The sequence below is a fragment of the Salvelinus alpinus genome, chromosome 17 (assembly GCF_045679555.1).
Source record: "Salvelinus alpinus chromosome 17, SLU_Salpinus.1, whole genome shotgun sequence".
Taxonomy (NCBI): domain Eukaryota; kingdom Metazoa; phylum Chordata; class Actinopteri; order Salmoniformes; family Salmonidae; genus Salvelinus; species Salvelinus alpinus.
In genome coordinates this window covers 40,192,426-40,208,515 of record NC_092102.1, presented here as the reverse complement: position 1 = coordinate 40,208,515, position 16,090 = coordinate 40,192,426, and the positions used below count along the sequence as shown (strand labels likewise).

At 43.4% G+C, this 16,090-nt stretch overlaps 1 protein-coding gene across 3 annotated transcripts in view; it reads left to right on the top strand.

Annotated features, from left to right (window-relative positions):
- LOC139542935 (sodium- and chloride-dependent creatine transporter 1) overlaps positions 1 to 5,388 on the top strand; it is a 44,080-nt gene extending 38,692 nt beyond the window's left edge. For all 3 annotated transcript variants that reach the window (XM_071348938.1, XM_071348939.1, XM_071348940.1), the window contains exons 12-14: positions 2,276 to 2,376; positions 2,593 to 2,763; positions 3,599 to 5,388. In XM_071348938.1, the coding sequence (XP_071205039.1) occupies positions 2,276 to 2,376; positions 2,593 to 2,763; positions 3,599 to 3,730 (404 nt within the window). In that variant the 3' untranslated portion in view covers positions 3,731 to 5,388. The remainder of the gene's footprint in view (positions 1 to 2,275; positions 2,377 to 2,592; positions 2,764 to 3,598) is intronic.
- Positions 5,389 to 16,090: the final 10,702 nt, after the last annotated feature.

The window sequence follows — 16,090 nt, the reverse complement described above, 5'->3', positions numbered from 1 at the left end:
GATATGGGAGTTTATCAAAATTGGATTTGTTTTCGAATTCTTTGTGGATCTGTGTAATCTGAGGGAAATATGTCTCTCTAATATGGTCATACATTGGGCAGGAGGTTAGGAAGTGCAGCTCAGTTTCCACCTCATTTTGTGGGCAGTGTGCACATAGCCTGTCTTCTCTTGAGAGCCATGTCTGCCTACGGCGGCCTTTCTCAATAGCAAGGCTATGCTCACTGAGTCTGTACATAGTCAAAGCTTTCCTTAAGTTTGGGTCAGTCACAGTGGTCAGGTATTCTGCCACTGTGTACTCTCTGTTTAGGGCCAAATAGCATTCTAGTTTGCTCTGTTTTTTTGTTAATTCTTTCCAATGTGTCAAGTAATTATCTTTTTGTTTTCTCATGATTTGGTTGGGTCTAATTGTGCTGTTGTCCTGGGGCTCTGTGGGGTGTGTTTGTGTTTGTGAACAGAGCCCTAGGACCAGCTTGCTTAGGGGACTCTTCTCCAGGTTCATCTCTCTGTAGGTGATGGCTTTGTTATGGAAGGTTTGGGAATCGCTTCCTTTTAGGTGGTTGTAGAATTTAACGGCTCTTTTCTGGATTTTGATAATTAGTGGGTATCGGCCTAATTCTGCTCTGCATGCATTATTTGGTGTTCTACGTTGTACACGGAGGATATTTTTGCAGAATTCTGCATGCAGAGTCTCAATTTGGTGTTTGTCCCATTTTGTGAAATCTTGGTTGGTGAGCGGACCCCAGACCTCACAACCATAAAGGGCAATGGGCTCTATGACTGATTCAAGTATTTTTAGCCAGATCCTAATTGGTATGTTGAAATTTATGTTCCTTTTGATGGCATAGAAGGCCCTTCTTGCCTTGTCTCTCAGATCGTTCACAGCTTTGTGGAAGTTACCTGTGGTGCTGATGTTTAGGCCGAGGTATGTATAGTTTTTTGTGTGCTCTAGGGCAACGGTGTCTAGATGGAATTTGTGGTCCTGGTGACTGGACCTTTTTTGGAACACCATTATTTTGGTCTTACTGAGATTTACTGTCAGGGCCCAGGTCTGACAGAATCTGTGCAGAAGATCTAGGTGCTGCTGTAGGCCCTCCTTGGTTGGTGACAGAAGCACCAGATCATCAGCAAACAGTAGACATTTGACTTCGGATTCTAGTAGGGTGAGACCGGGTGCTGCAGACTGTTCTAGTGCCCGCGCCAATTCGTTGATATATATGTTGAAGAGGGTGGGGCTTAAGCTGCATCCCTGTCTCACCCCACGACCCTGTGTGAAGAAATGTGTGTGTTTTTTGCCAATTTTAACCGCACACTTGTTGTTTGTGTACATGGATTTTATAATGTCGTATGTTTTACCCCCAACACCACTTTCCATCAATTTGTATAGCAGACCCTCATGCCAAATTGAGTCGAAGGCTTTTTTGAAATCAACAAAGCATGAGAAGACTTTGCCTTTGTTTTGGTTTGTTTGGTTGTCAATTAGGGTCTCTCTCTCTCTCTCTCTCTCTCTCTCTCTCTCGCTCTCCCTCTCTCTCTCTCTCTCTCTCACTCACTCACTCACTCACTCACTCACTCACTCACTCACTTACTCTCTCACTCTCTCACTCACTCTATTCCCGTGTCTCTCTGTCTCTGCCCCCGTCTCTCAATTCAACTCCAGGGCTTTATTGGCATGGGAAACATATGTTAACATTTCCAAAGCAAGTGAAGTAGATAATAAACAAATACACATGAACAACAATAAAAATGAAGAGTAAACATTACACTCACAGAAGTTCCAAAAGAATAAAGACAAATGTCATATTATGTCTATATACAGTGTTGTAGTGATGTACAAATAGTTAAAGTACAAAAATGAAAATAAATAAACATAAATATGGGTTGTATATACAATGGTGTTTGTTCTTCAGTGGTTGACCTTTTCTTGTGGCAACAGGTCACAAATATTGCTGTTGTGATGGAACACTGTTGTATTTCACCCAGTAGATATGGGAGTTTATCAAAATTGGGTTTGTTTTCAAATTCTTTGTGGGTCTGTGTAATCTGAGGGAAATATGTGTCTCTAATATGGTCATACATTTGGCAGGAGGTTAGGAAGTGCAGCTCAGTTTCCACCTCATTTTGTGGTCAGTGTGCACATAGCCTGTCTTCTCTTGAGAGCCAGGTCTGCCTACGGTGGCCTTTCTCAATAGCAAGGCTATGCTCACTGAGTCTGCACATAGTCAAAGCTTTCCTTAAGTTTGGGTCAGTCACACTGGTCTCTCTCTCTCTCTCTCAGGTGCAGATCGTTTCATGGATGATGTGGCTCGTATGATTGGCTACCGGCCGATGCCCTACATGAAGTGGTGCTGGTCCTACATCACGCCCCTTGTTTGTGTGGTGAGTTAGGCTGTTAAAGCACACACCTCCAGAGCTAGGAAACTATGGCCTACAGTCATGTAGATTTAGCATAGTTCAGGGTATTTGGAATACCAGAGCATTTGTGCTGTGCTTCACTGATCAATGTAATTATGGCTTTGGGATGAAATCTTTTTAAATTGCCTGTGTTGTTAACTAGTGTTGTTGTTGTTAACTAGTGTGTGTGTGTGTGTGTAGGGAGTGTTCCTGTTCCACGTGGTGAACTACAAGCCCCTGACCTATAACTCAATGTATACCTACCCCTTGTGGGGGGAGGCGCTGGGCTGGTGTCTGGCCCTCTCCTCAATGCTCTGCATCCCCATCACGGTCCTCTACAAACTACTGCGCTGCAAAGGATCCTTCACAGAGGTATGTGTGTGTGTGTGTGTGTGTGTGTGTGTGTGTGTGTGTGTGTGTGTGTGTGTGTGTGTGTGTGTGTGTGTGTGTGTGTGTGTGTGTGTGTGTGTGTGTGTGTGTGTGTGTGTGTGTGTGTGTGTGTGAGAAAGAGACTGGCCTCACGCTTCTATGCTGAGGTGTGAGCATACTGTTTGTGTGAGTAGGAACTGTGTTTCCCTGGTGACGTACCCCCTGCCTGCGTTGCCTCTGTGTGTGTCTGAGTAGGAACTGTGTTTCCCTGGTGACGTACCCCCTGCCTGCGTTGCCTCTGTGTGTGTCTGAGTAGGAACTGTGTTTCCCTGGTGACGTACCCCCTGCCTGCGTTGCCTCTGTGTGTGTCTGAGTAGGAACTGTGTTTCCCTGGTGACGTACCCCCTGCCTGCGTTGCCTCTGTGTGTGTCTGAGTAGGAACTGTGTTTCCCTGGTGACGTACCCCCTGCCTGCGTTGCCTCTGTGTGTGTCTGAGTAGGAACTGTGTTTCCCTGGTGACGTACCCCCTGCCTGGGTTGCCTCTGTGTGTGTCTGACTGTGCTGACTAAACTGTAACATGTTACTATGAATATCACTGTCTGGCTCATGGTGGTGAATGTGTCACATCATCAATCAGACTGCTGAGTTGAAACTGTTTCCCACGTTAGCCTCTACCCTGCCCTGTTAAAATGTCTCTGTGACTCTTGGTAGGCTTTCACACTATCACTGTCTCCGTGCTAGACTCATTTCATTCAGTGATATTTACCCTTCTCTTTCTCTCTCTCTCACTCCCTCCCTCTTACTCTGTCTCTCTCCCTCCCTGTCTCCCCCTCTGTAGCGTTGGCAGCACCTGACCACTCCGGTGTGGGGTCGACATCACATGGAGTACTTGGCTCCTGAGTCTGAGGCCAAACTGCTGCCCCCTAATGGCCAGACCAAAAACACTTTGCTGTTTGAGAGTGTCATCTGACCATCTGAGCCCCACAGAATCCACCCCCTCGTTTCCCACTCAGAACCCTCCGTCCCAAACACACACTCACACAAACACACATAGATACATACACACACCCTGCCTTGGCCCAGCCATAAATGCACAGGAAGGCCACTCTGAAGCCGATTAAACACACACACTGAACAGCCCTGGACCAATGGACCAAAGAAAAGATGGGACAAGAGCTCAAATACACAATCAATACAGGCTGACATTCTTTCTGTTTTCCTCTACCTCTCTCTCTCTCTCTCTCTCTCTCTCTCTCCGTCTTCTGCTCTGTGCCTCAGTGCTGTCCTTTCCTGTCTCGTCCTGTGATTGTGTTGTGATGTCGAATGCAGCTGCGATATCTTGCCCCCCCATCCCATCTCCACTGTGTCTCTCCCTCTCCTCCCTGTGTAATGGATTCTGTGGGGCGGTTCAGTGCTGCTGACCCAGTCTGTAGTAACCCAACATACCCTGTTGATGGTGCTGAATGAGTATTACTGATGAGTAAACACTTATCTGTCTACTGTAGATCTGACCGTGTGTGTGTGTGTGTGTGTGTGTGTGTGTGTGTGTGTGTGTGTGTGTGTGTGTGTGTGTGTGTGTGTGTGTGTGTGTGTGTGTGTGTGTGTGTGTGTGTGTGTGTGTGTGTGTGTGTGTGTGTGAGAGACTAAAGGAGAGAGGTACTGTGCTCTATGTTATCTGTGTTCGTCTTTGACTCTGAGCTCAACCTGTCACCCGACCACTATTTTCTATCCTCCCTCATCAGTCAAACTGTTAAGAAACTTCCCTCTGTAAATGACAAAAACAGCTAAGCACCACCACTTCCAGTGTAACTAACTAACTTACTAACTTAAGTGTCTTGAGTATTGTGTGAGTCTGTGAATCAGTGTTAATATTGGGGAGGGGATTGTAATCAGCATTTCCACCTTGTGAGAGAGAGAGAGAAGCCTACTGATTTAGAAAGAGAGAGAGGGAGAGGGAGGGAGAGAGAAGCCTACTGATTTAGAAAGAGAGAGAGGGAGAAGGAGGGAGAGAGAAGCCTACTGATTTAGAAAGAGAGAGAGGGAGAGGGAGGGAGAGAGAAGCCTACTGATTTAGAAAGAGAGAGAGGGAGAGGGAGGGAGAGAGAGAGAAGCCTACTGATTTAGAAAGAGAGAGAGGGAGAGGGAGGGAGAGAGAAGCCTACTGATTTAGAAAGAGAGAGAGGGAGAAGGAGGGAGAGAGAAGCCTACTGATTTAGAAAGAGAGAGAGGGAGAAGGAGGGAGAGAGAAGCCTACTGATTTAGAAAGAGAGAGAGGGAGAAGGAGGGAGAGAGAAGCCTACTGATTTAGAAAGAGAGCGAGGGAGGGAGAGAGAGAGAAACCTACCAATGGAGAAAGAGGGAGAGGGAGGGAGAGAGAAGCCTACGAATGGAGAAAGAGAGAGAGGGAGGGAGAGAGAAGCCTACCAATGGAGAAAGAGGGAGAGGGAGGGAGAGAGAAGCCTACCAATGGAGAAAGAGAGAAAGGGAGGGAGAGAGAAGCCTACCAATGGAGAAAGAGGGAGAGGGAGGGAGAGAGAAGCCTACCGATGGAGAAAGAGAGAGAGGGAGAGCAATGTGTCTTAATGCCAAGCCAAGAGAGAAGCAATAAAAGACAAGATGGAAACTTTATTCTTTAGGCTCTTTATTTGCATAGACACTACCAATATTATTCATACAAATACATGTATTTACAGATACTCTCAAAGCTCAATCACCTCTGACGGTTACTATAGAGAGAGTGACACATTCATAGCCTGGTCTCAGATCTGTTTGTGCTTGAACCAACTACATATCATGTATAGTCAGGAGAGCTGTTTAAAGCACATAGAGATCAGATCTGGGACCAGGCTAACATTCATACTGTCCAACAGGTAACAGGGTTTTGCGTTACAGACAGTCAGTCCCACTCCTACAAACAGGTATTGATTAGAAACATGCTTAATTGATGATAAAAACATATTATCTTGGAAAGAATGAAGAGTGCTGCTGTACTTCAGATGTGTATTCAATCATTCAAGTGCAAAACATGAAACAAATACATAACACATACACAATATATCTGGTCACTTGTGAGCTGTGTATTCAGGAACAACAATTGTTTACTTTAAGATAGAGTGTGTAGTCTTATCAATGCTAGAAACTTGTCAAAATACATATTGTATTCGAAGTAGAATAACGTATCAGGTAATGCACAATTTAGCTTAAAAATCTTTATGAAAAAACGACATAGTCAAATGTTCTAAATATCCATTAATATTGATTTTCTTTACATCCTTGTTAGAAAAATACAAAGAGATTGGCTCTGTAACAGTGTTCACAATAGATGAAAACTATGCTCTCCCTTTGGCATTGATTTGACCCTGAAATATGTGATGATTCATAGATCTGGGACAAGGCTACGTGATGCATGCATCATGCAGTCCCCATGATGTCTGAGGGCATAACAGAGTAAATAGTTGTTTTTCACTCCCTTGAGTAGGCTATAGGAAAGTAGGCTGTCTTTGAATGTGTAGAGCCTGCGGAACCTACCACTTTTCCCACTACATTTCATATACAAGGTTCTGTAGCGTAAGTCTCCCCCCGTAAGTTTTCCTCCGAGAAAATGGCTTGAATCTAGCCCTAAGGCTACCACTCTGAGAAGCCTATATGCAAACATCTGGTGGCACAGAAAAAAAGGAAAATGGATAGCAGACAATCTATTGACTAAATTCCTCTTGCGACTACACTATATCTGACTGGGTAAATAACTTTATTTTGAGTTCATGTGGACCAAGTGACCCAGACTTGAGCACTTGGACCAGGACTCGAGCACTGGGGACTCAGACTTCAGGCATAGGGTCTATTGACTCGACCATTGGGGCCTCAGACTCAAGCACAGGGGACTCGATTCGGACTCGAGGTTTAGTGACTCGACTACATCACTGGGCAAAACAGTCCTTGTAGCTCCTGTTCAGTCATTGGCCCCCGGCCCGTTCTACTTCTGGACATCAGTGTGACTGAGGCGTCTGGAATGTTGATAACAATGGAAATGAAGCGGCCGAGGGACGGAGGTGCAACCCATAATACTTTGCCAATACTTTGCGGCACCATCTGGTTATTGTGATACACTTTCTCTCCTCTGAGATTGTTTGTGTCTGTTTTTTATCTATGTAATGTGCAATGTTTATGTAGGCTGAATTACAAATGTACATGCCCAGATAATTCTTATAATATTATTCTTATATATGTTTGTCGTACTTCTGCGGTTGGGAAGAGAATATGATCTTTCCCATAAAAAGGTTGTGTCTACACTTGACACTTACATGCGATTTCTGCTATCGGAATACGATGATCGCATTGAAAAGACGGGTCTAGACGCACACAAGGTCTGTGTTCAGATCTGGCTGATCTCTTCAGGAGGTGGTCAGGGATGCATTGTGTGTGGATATCTCCTGTTTGGACGCAATCAGGCTACCGAAAGCGCATATAGTTGGCGACGTCATCAGCACTCCTCCCACAAGTCTCCAGAAAATGTGTGTTTTGGTAACGAAATATGTTCCTAGCGTGTGAGGAACGTGTTTGCTGGCCTCATAAATGCTAGCCAGCAAGCCAATGTTTTGTTTGTCTATAGAGTTAAGCAAACCCTTTAGCATTGCTTGCTAGCTTGCTGGCTAGCTAGAGGTTAGCTGGTTAGTTAGCTACAGTAGTTAGCTACTGCCATCAGTTGTTGTGTTATCATATTTGGTCTATTCCACCATTTGTAGAATGCATACTGGCATTGAATATGGGGCGAGAAAAGGGAATCCGGACACATTGTAGACAAGGTAGACACATTTAATGTAGGTGTAAGATCAGTGGAGGCTCTACAGCTGAGGAAGGGGAGGACCATCCTCAGTGAATTTCTTAAAATAAAGAATTGTAAAACATTGAAAAACTAGACTAAATATATTCACGTCATCAAATAATTTATTAATACACACTGTTTTGCAATGAAGCTCTACAGTAGCCTCAACAGCACTCTGTAGGGTAGCACCATGGTGTAGCCGGAGGACAGCTAGTTTCCGTCCTCCTCTTGGTACATTGACTTCAATGCAAAACCTAGAAGGCTCTTGGTGCTCACGCCTTCCATAGACTTACACAGTAATTATGACAACTTCTGGAGGACGTCCTCCAACCTATCAGAGCTCTTGCAGCATGAACTGACATGTTGTCCACCCAATCAAAGGATCAGAGAATGAATTTAGTACTGAAAGCATAAGCTACAGCTAGCTAGCACTACATTGCATAAATGTTGTGAGTAGTTGACTCAAAGAGAGAGAAAGACAACAGTTGGAACAGTTTTCAACAAATTAATTTCTTAAAAAATGAAGGACAAGCAAGAGAGAGAGAGTCATTTTTTTCAATTTCACTTACTTAGCTAGCAAATGCAGCTCGCTAGTTTAGTTACTCAAACACCCGGCTCAAACAGAGGGATGCTATGTTAGCTAGCTGGCTATGACTATCCAACACAGCACTGGAACTCTTTGAAGTCAAGGTAAGCTTTTGGTTTTATTAAATGTTCTGAAGTCAAATTGCAGGGAGAGGATTTCCATAAATTAACAGGCCTATGCAGCTCCAAAAATAGTTTGGTAATCAGAAATATTAACTGTTTACTTTGCAATGGGGCAACAATTACTAGCATAGGTCTACTGGTCTTTTGGTATGTCCAACTTGCTTGAAATGTATTATTTACTTCTGAAGCTTGCATTTGCAATTTGTTTTTAAAATGCATTATTACAAAATCAAGATGTGTTGTAGACAAAATAATGGAAAGGGATGTCTGGTAGCCTCAATAAATAGACAAAGATTTGTAGTTGAATCTATACATATCGCATGATGTATAGAGACTTTTTTTCACTTGATTTGAGACTTAACTTGAAAAAACTTGTGACTCAACTCGACTTGTCCTTAGAATGCACAACTTGACTCAAGCCTCGACCCCTTCTACTTGGGACTCGACTTGAGATTGAGACCTTGTGACTTGCTTGTGACTAAAATAATAGTGACTTGGTATATTAGTGAATATGATGGATGAGGGAGGTGACTAGACTACACGTCTCTCCAAGGGATGATAGAGCCAATCCCTGTGAGGTTGAGAACAGATTTGGGAGTTTTATTTCTGGAGTTATTTTGTGTTCAGTTATTAAACATGAAGGAGAAACTGGCTTGGTCCAACTGACAACACAAACACCCACACCTCGGCTCAACTAACAAATGCCTCTCACACAGTGACTCTCAGTTCTGTTCTCACAATCACCTCTCACTCCCTTTCTACTCCCTCTCCATGCCTATAAATACAGATTCCTAATAGTCCAGTGTTACATTCTCCCACTCCTACAGCTCTATGAAACCTCTCTCCTGTCTCCCTCTGTTTCTCTTTCCTCTCTCCCCTTTCTCTCTCACTCCACTCCTCTCCTTTATATCTATCTACCCATCTTTCTGTCTCACACCCTCAAAGAGAGAGAGGGCTGAAGTGACGTCTTGCTGGCTTACTCATTACAAGATGTCATAAAAACCCTGTTGCCGCAGCAACGGCACCATTTATCACCATGGAAACCGACCTTCATGTCGTGGTGGTGCATTCTCTTCAGCAAGAGAGGGAAGAGGCAAGGCGAACCAATGGGAAGCCAGGGAGCAGATGGCGGAGGGTCGTCACTAGTTAACACAGTCGCAAGTCATTATTATGGCTAAACCCCACCTATTTCTACAATTAATCTTAATCTGATTTTACACCTAACCTTAACCACACTGCTTATGCTATGCCTAACCCTAACCTTAAATTAAGACCAAAAAGCTTCAAGGGGGGAGGATACTCTGCGTTCATGTGTCATCTGAGTTATTGGATTATCGGAAATTCCTAGTTCCCACTGGGAAGTTTCACTTGAAGGACCCTCGAAGTCGGAAACACAATTTGGAAACTTTGTTGCCGAATAGTGACGTTTCACCACTGGCCTTTTCAACCAAAAGAAGACAACAAATCAGTTTTTTACAACTTTATCAATATTGATAATGTAGCTACAGTAGTTTGACCATTGTCAATTTTAAGCAAAATAGCTAACTTTATTATTAATGGCGTTAGCTAGCTTATCCTGTTTCCCATTGATTGATTGTGGTTTTTCTGATCCCCTAACAATACAGTTTGCAGGTCCATCTGCAGATATTATGACATAACAACCATTCCTGGACTGATGGAGCCGCTGATGGATAGTAGAAAAAGAGAGAATCTATTGGTTCTGTTTATTTGAGGCAGAGATGTTCAATGCTCCGTTTATTGAGGATTCCTTTTGTAGCTATCATTTTCTATGATAGCTTAAATTGAAAAAAAATGTATTGTGATGTGTCCATAGTTGTTTTGTATATCAGTTCATATGTCATGTTATTGGGACATCAAAATTGGCCTCTATAGAAATGTTTCTTACTGGAAAAAATAGAAAAAGCATAGGATATACATAACCATGGCCGCAATTGAAAAGGAACGGTTTGGGGAAATGATGAAACCAAATGTGAGGACACAACAGTTCATCTGACACAAGACTGAATCCAAACATTATACTCTTGATATTATGTGCATTTTACATTTACTGTACTTTGACGCATTTGTTGATAACAAAGCGGAAAATACTCTGCATACATTCAGCAACATGATAAGAATATTCCTGGACAATGTGGGGTAGGTGCAATATAAGATATTTTTTTTCTCAGAGCGTTAGATTGAGAGGACTAACTGGCCTCTCCCAAACAGTTTCTAAGTCATTTCAATCATTTTGGTGCACATAGAAAGGAGTCTTGAGTGCATTCAGGTCCGTGTGCCACGGCTCATGGTTCTCACCCTCTTCCATAGACTTACAAAGTAATTATGACGACTTCCGGAGGACATCCTCCAACCTATCAGAGCTCTTGCAGCATGAACTGACACCCACCCAAATCAAAGGATCATAGAATGAAAAGCATCATCTGCAGCTAGCTAGCACTGCAGTGCATAAAATGTGGTGAGTAGTTGACTCAGAGAGAGAGAAAGTTGAACAGTTTTGAACAAATTAATTTCTTAAAAAATTAAGGAGAAGCAGCAGAGAGCGAGAGCTAGCTATAGGCTTATTTCGTTAAAAAAAAATTTAACTAACTTTCACATACTTAGCTAGCTAATGCAGCTAGCTAGTTTAGCCTACACACACCCGGCTCGAACAGAGAGGAATGCTATTTATGTTAGCTAGTGCCAGTGCTCCCGCACATTGGCTAACCGGGCTATCTGCATTGTGTCCCACCACCTGCCAACCCCTCTTTTACGCTACTGCTACTCTCTGTTCATCATATATGCATAGTCACTTTAACCATATCTACATGTATATACTACCTCAATCAGCCTGACTAACCGGTGTCTGTATGTAGCCTCGCTACTTTTATAGCCTCAATACTGTATATAGCCTGTCTTTTTACTGTTGTTTTATTTCTTTACTTACCTATTGCTCACCTAATACCTTTTTTGCACTATTGGTAAGTAGGCATTTCACTGTAAGGTCTACACCTGTTGTATTCGGCGCACATGACAAATAAACTTTGATTTGATTTGATTTAGCTGGCTAAGAATATCCACTCTTCCAAGTCATGGTAAGCTTTCGGTTTTATTAATTTATTGTCACCTGGGCCCGCTGGTGTAACTGCTAAACTGCTTACTGTACTGCATGATTGTAGCAGGTTTACTTTACATGTTAGTTCTAGTAGCTATGTTGACTATGATGTTAGCTAATATGGTGACAACGATATAGGCTGTGTGTAGCGGTTATGGTATAAAGGTTTGGTTTGGTTACAGACAGCTGTTGTGTTGTGCACTGAAGTCCACAAGCAAAGAGAAAAGGTGAGATGAGGAAAGCCCGTAGATGCGAGAAGGAATTATACAATGAGCAAAATGATCATGCTGTTTGTATGTGGCTGCTATGAAAGTGAACTGTGTTTGCGTGTGATCAGGGGTGTATTCATACAGCCGATTCTGTTGCTTCCATTTCATAATCCTCTACAGGATCGGTGGGTCCCCCACGGGACGGTTGAGCTAACGAAGGCTAATGTGATTAGCATGAGGTTGTAAGTAACAAGAACATTTCCCAGGACATAGACATATCTGATATTGGCAGAAAGCTTGAATTCTTGTTAATCTAACGGCACTGTCCAATTTACAGTAGCTATTACAGTGAAAGAATACCATGTTATTGTTTGAGGAGAGTGCACCGTTATGAAGTGGACATTTTATTAATAAACCAATTAGGCACATTATTGCAGTCTTGCTTCAAAATTTTGAACAGAAATGCAATGGGTCATTGGATCAGTCTAAAACTTTGCCCATACACTGCTGCCATCTAGTGGCCAAAATCTAAATTGCACCCGGGCTGGAATAATACAGTATGGCCTTTGTCTTGCATTTCAAAGATGATGGAACAAAAAAACATGTTTTTTTCTTTGTATTATCTTTTACCAGATCTAATATGTTATATTCTCCTACATTAATTAAAATTTTCTACAAACTTCAAAGTGTTTCCTTTCAAATGGTATCAAGAATATGCATATCCTTGCTTCAGGTTCTGAGCTACAGGCAGTTAGATTTGGGTATGGCATTTTAGGCCATTTTTTTTAAAAGGGGGCGGATCCAGAACAAGACAGGGATAGACCTGAAAGTTTTGCTATTGTTTGGACGTAACAGCACTATCAACATGGCATGTCCTACAGACCCTAGTTTTGTCGCACCTGGTCTACTGTTCAGTTGTCTGGTCAGGGGCCACAGAGGCACTTAGGAAAATGACAATTGGCTCAGAACAGGGCAGCACGGTTGGCCCTTAAATGTACATGGAGAGCTAACGTTAATAGTATGCATATCAATATCTCATGGCTCAAAGTGGAGGAGAGATTGACTTCCTCACTACTTGTTTTTGTAAGAAGTGTTGACAAGCGGAATACACTGAGCTGTCTGTTAAAACTGCTAAACTACTACAAGACTTGCCACTAGAGGTCTCTTCACAATCCCCAAGTCCAGAACAGACTATGGGATGCGCACAGTGCTACATAGAGCCATGCCTACATGGAACTCTATTCCACATCAGGTACCTGATGCAAGCAGTAAAATCAGATTTTTTACAAACTGATAAAAGTACAGCTTATTGAACAGAGGGTACTGTGAAGCGTTGGGGAGAACAGGCTCGTGGTAATGATTGGAGCGTAATTTGTGGAATGTATCAAATACATCAAACACATGGTTTCCATGTGTTTAATGCCATTCCATTTACTCCGTTCCAGCCATTATAATGAGCTGTCGTCCACTCAGCAGCCTCCAATGCTGTGAAGAGACACACACACAGGTACAGACACACGCATATGCACACACTCTACACACAGGTACATTGTAATATTGATGTATGCTGGTATTATACATTTTGCATTGTAGATATGTAGTGGTGTAATAATGTTATATGATGTACTGTTTTATCTTTGTTTTATGTGTGATGTAAGTGCCTTAATGTGTATGGACCCCAGGAAGAGTAACTGCTGCCTTGGCAGTAACTAATGGCGATCCCTAATAAATACAAATGATATATATATATATCACAGGAAGTTGGTGGCACCTTAATTGGGGAGAACATAATCGTGGTAATGACTGGAATGGAATTTGTGGAATGGTATCAAATACTTCAAACATATGGTTTCCAGGTGTTTGATGCCATTCCATCTCTTCTGTTCCGGCCATTATTATGAGTCGTTCTCAGCCTCCTGTGATGTATTTAAACAAGAAGGCATGAGGGGGTGTGGTATATGGCCAATATACCATGACTAAGGGCTCTTCTTACGCACGACACATCGTGGAATGCCTGGACACTGCCCTTAGCCGTGGTATATTGGCCAGGGTAGGCCATCATTGTAAATAAGAATTTGTTCTTAACTGCCTAGTTAAATAAAGGTTTAAAAAATTGCCTTGATGACAGCTTTGCACACTCTTGGCATTCTCTCAACCAGCTTCACCTGGAATGCTTTTCCAACAGTCTTGAATGAGTTCCCACATATGCTGAGCACTTGTTGGCTGCTTTTCCTTCACTCTGCACTCCAACTCATCCCAAACCATCTCAATTTGGTTGAGGTCGGGTGACCGTGGAGGCCAGGTCAACTGATGCAACACTCCATCACTCTCCTTCTTGGTCAAATAGCCCTTACACAGCCTGGAGTTGTGTTGGGTCATTGTCCTGTTGACAAAAAAAGTCCAACTAAGCGCAAACCAGGTGTGTGTATCGCTGCAGAATGCTGTGGTAGCCATGCTGGTTAAGTGTGCCTTGAATTCTACATAAATCACAGACAGTGTCACTAGCAAAGCACCATCACACATCCTCCTCCATGCTTCACGGTGGGAACCACACATGCGGGGATCATCAGTTCACCTACTCTGTGTCTCACAAAGACACAGCGGTTGGAACCAAAAATCTCAAAATTTGGACTAATCAGACCAAAGGACAGATTTCCACCGGTCTAATGTCCATTGCTTGTGTTTCTTGACCCAAGCAAGTCTCTTCTTATTGGTGTCCTTTAAATCAAATCAAACTTTATTTGCCACATGTGCCGAATACAACAAGTGTAGACTTTACCGGAAATGCTTACTGACAAGCCCTTAACCAACAGTGAAGTTCAAGAAGAAGAAAATATTTACCAAGTAGACTAAAATAAAAAGTAATAATAAAAAGTAACACAATAAGAATAACAATAACGAGGCTATATACAGAGGGCACCGGTACCAAGTCAGTGTGCAGGGGTACAGGCAAGTTGAGGTAATCTGTATATGTAGGTGGGGGCGAAGTGACTATGCAATAGGTAACAAACAAACAGCAAGTAGCTGCGGTGTACAAGAGGAGGGGGGGGGGGGGGGGGGTCAATGCAAATTGTCCGGTGGCGATTTTTATGAATTGTTCAGCAGTCTAATGGCTTGGGGGTAGAAGCTGTTGAGGAGCCTTTCGGTCCTAGATTTGGCGCGCCGGTACCGCCTGCCGTGCGGTAGCAGAGAAAACAGTCTGTAACTTGGGTGACTGGAGTCTCTGAAAATGTTATGGGCTTTCCTCTGACACCGCCTATTATATAGGTCCTGGATGGCAGGAAGCTTGGCCCCAGTGATGTACTGGGCCGTTCGCACTACCCTCTGTAGTGCCTTATGGTCAGATGCCGAGCAGTTGCCATACCAGACGGTGATGCAACCGGGCAGGATGCTCTCGATTGTGCAGCTGTAGAACCTTGAGGATCTGGCGACCCATGTCAAAACTTTTCAGTCTCCTGAGGGGGAAAAGGCTTTGTCGTGCCCTCTTCACGACTCTTGGTGTTGTGGGCACCAAGGAACTTGAAACTCTCGACCCGCTCTACTACAGACCCGTTGATGTTAATGGGGGCCTGTTCGGCCCACCTTTTCCTGTAGTCCACGATCAGCTCCTTTGTCTTGCTCACAATGAGGGAGAGGTTGTTGTCCTGGCACCACACGGCCAGGTCTCTGACCTCTTCCCTATAGGCCGTCTCATCGTTGTCGGTGATCAGGCCTACCACTGTTGTGTCGTCAGCAAACTTAATGATGGAGTTGGAATCGTGTTTGGCCACGCAGTCGTGGGTGAACAGGGAATACAGAACGGGACTAAGTACACACCCCTGAGGGGCCCCAGTGCTAAGGATCAGCGTGGCAGACGTGTTGTTGCCTACTCATACCACCTGGGGGCGGGCGGCCCGTCAGGAAGTCCAGGATCCAGTTGCAGAGGGAGGTGTTTAGTCCCAGAGTCCTTAGCTTAGTGATCAGCTTTGTGGGCACTATGGTGTTGAACGCTGAGTAGTGGTTTCTTTGCAGAAATTTGACCATGAAGGCCTGATTCGCGTCTACTCTGAACAGTTGATGTTGAGATGTGTCTGTTGCTTTAACTCTGTGAAGCATTTATTTGGGCTGCAATTTCTGAGGCTGGTAATTCTAATGAACTTGTCCTCTGCAGCAGAGGTAACTCTGGGTCTTTCTTTCCTGTGGTGAGGCTCATGAGATCCAGGTTCTTCATAGCGCTTGATGGTTTTTGCGACTGCACTTAAAGAAACTTTCAAAGTTCTTGAAATTTTCCAGATTGACTGACCTTCATGTCTTAAACTAATGATGGGCTGTCTTTTCTCTTTGCTTATTTGAGATGTTCTTGCCATAATATTTCTTGGTCTTTTACCAAATAGGGCTATCTTCTGAATACCAACCCTACCTTGTCACAACACAACTGATTGGCTCAAACGCATTAAGAAGGTAAGAAATTCCTCAAATGAACTTTTATCAAGGCACACC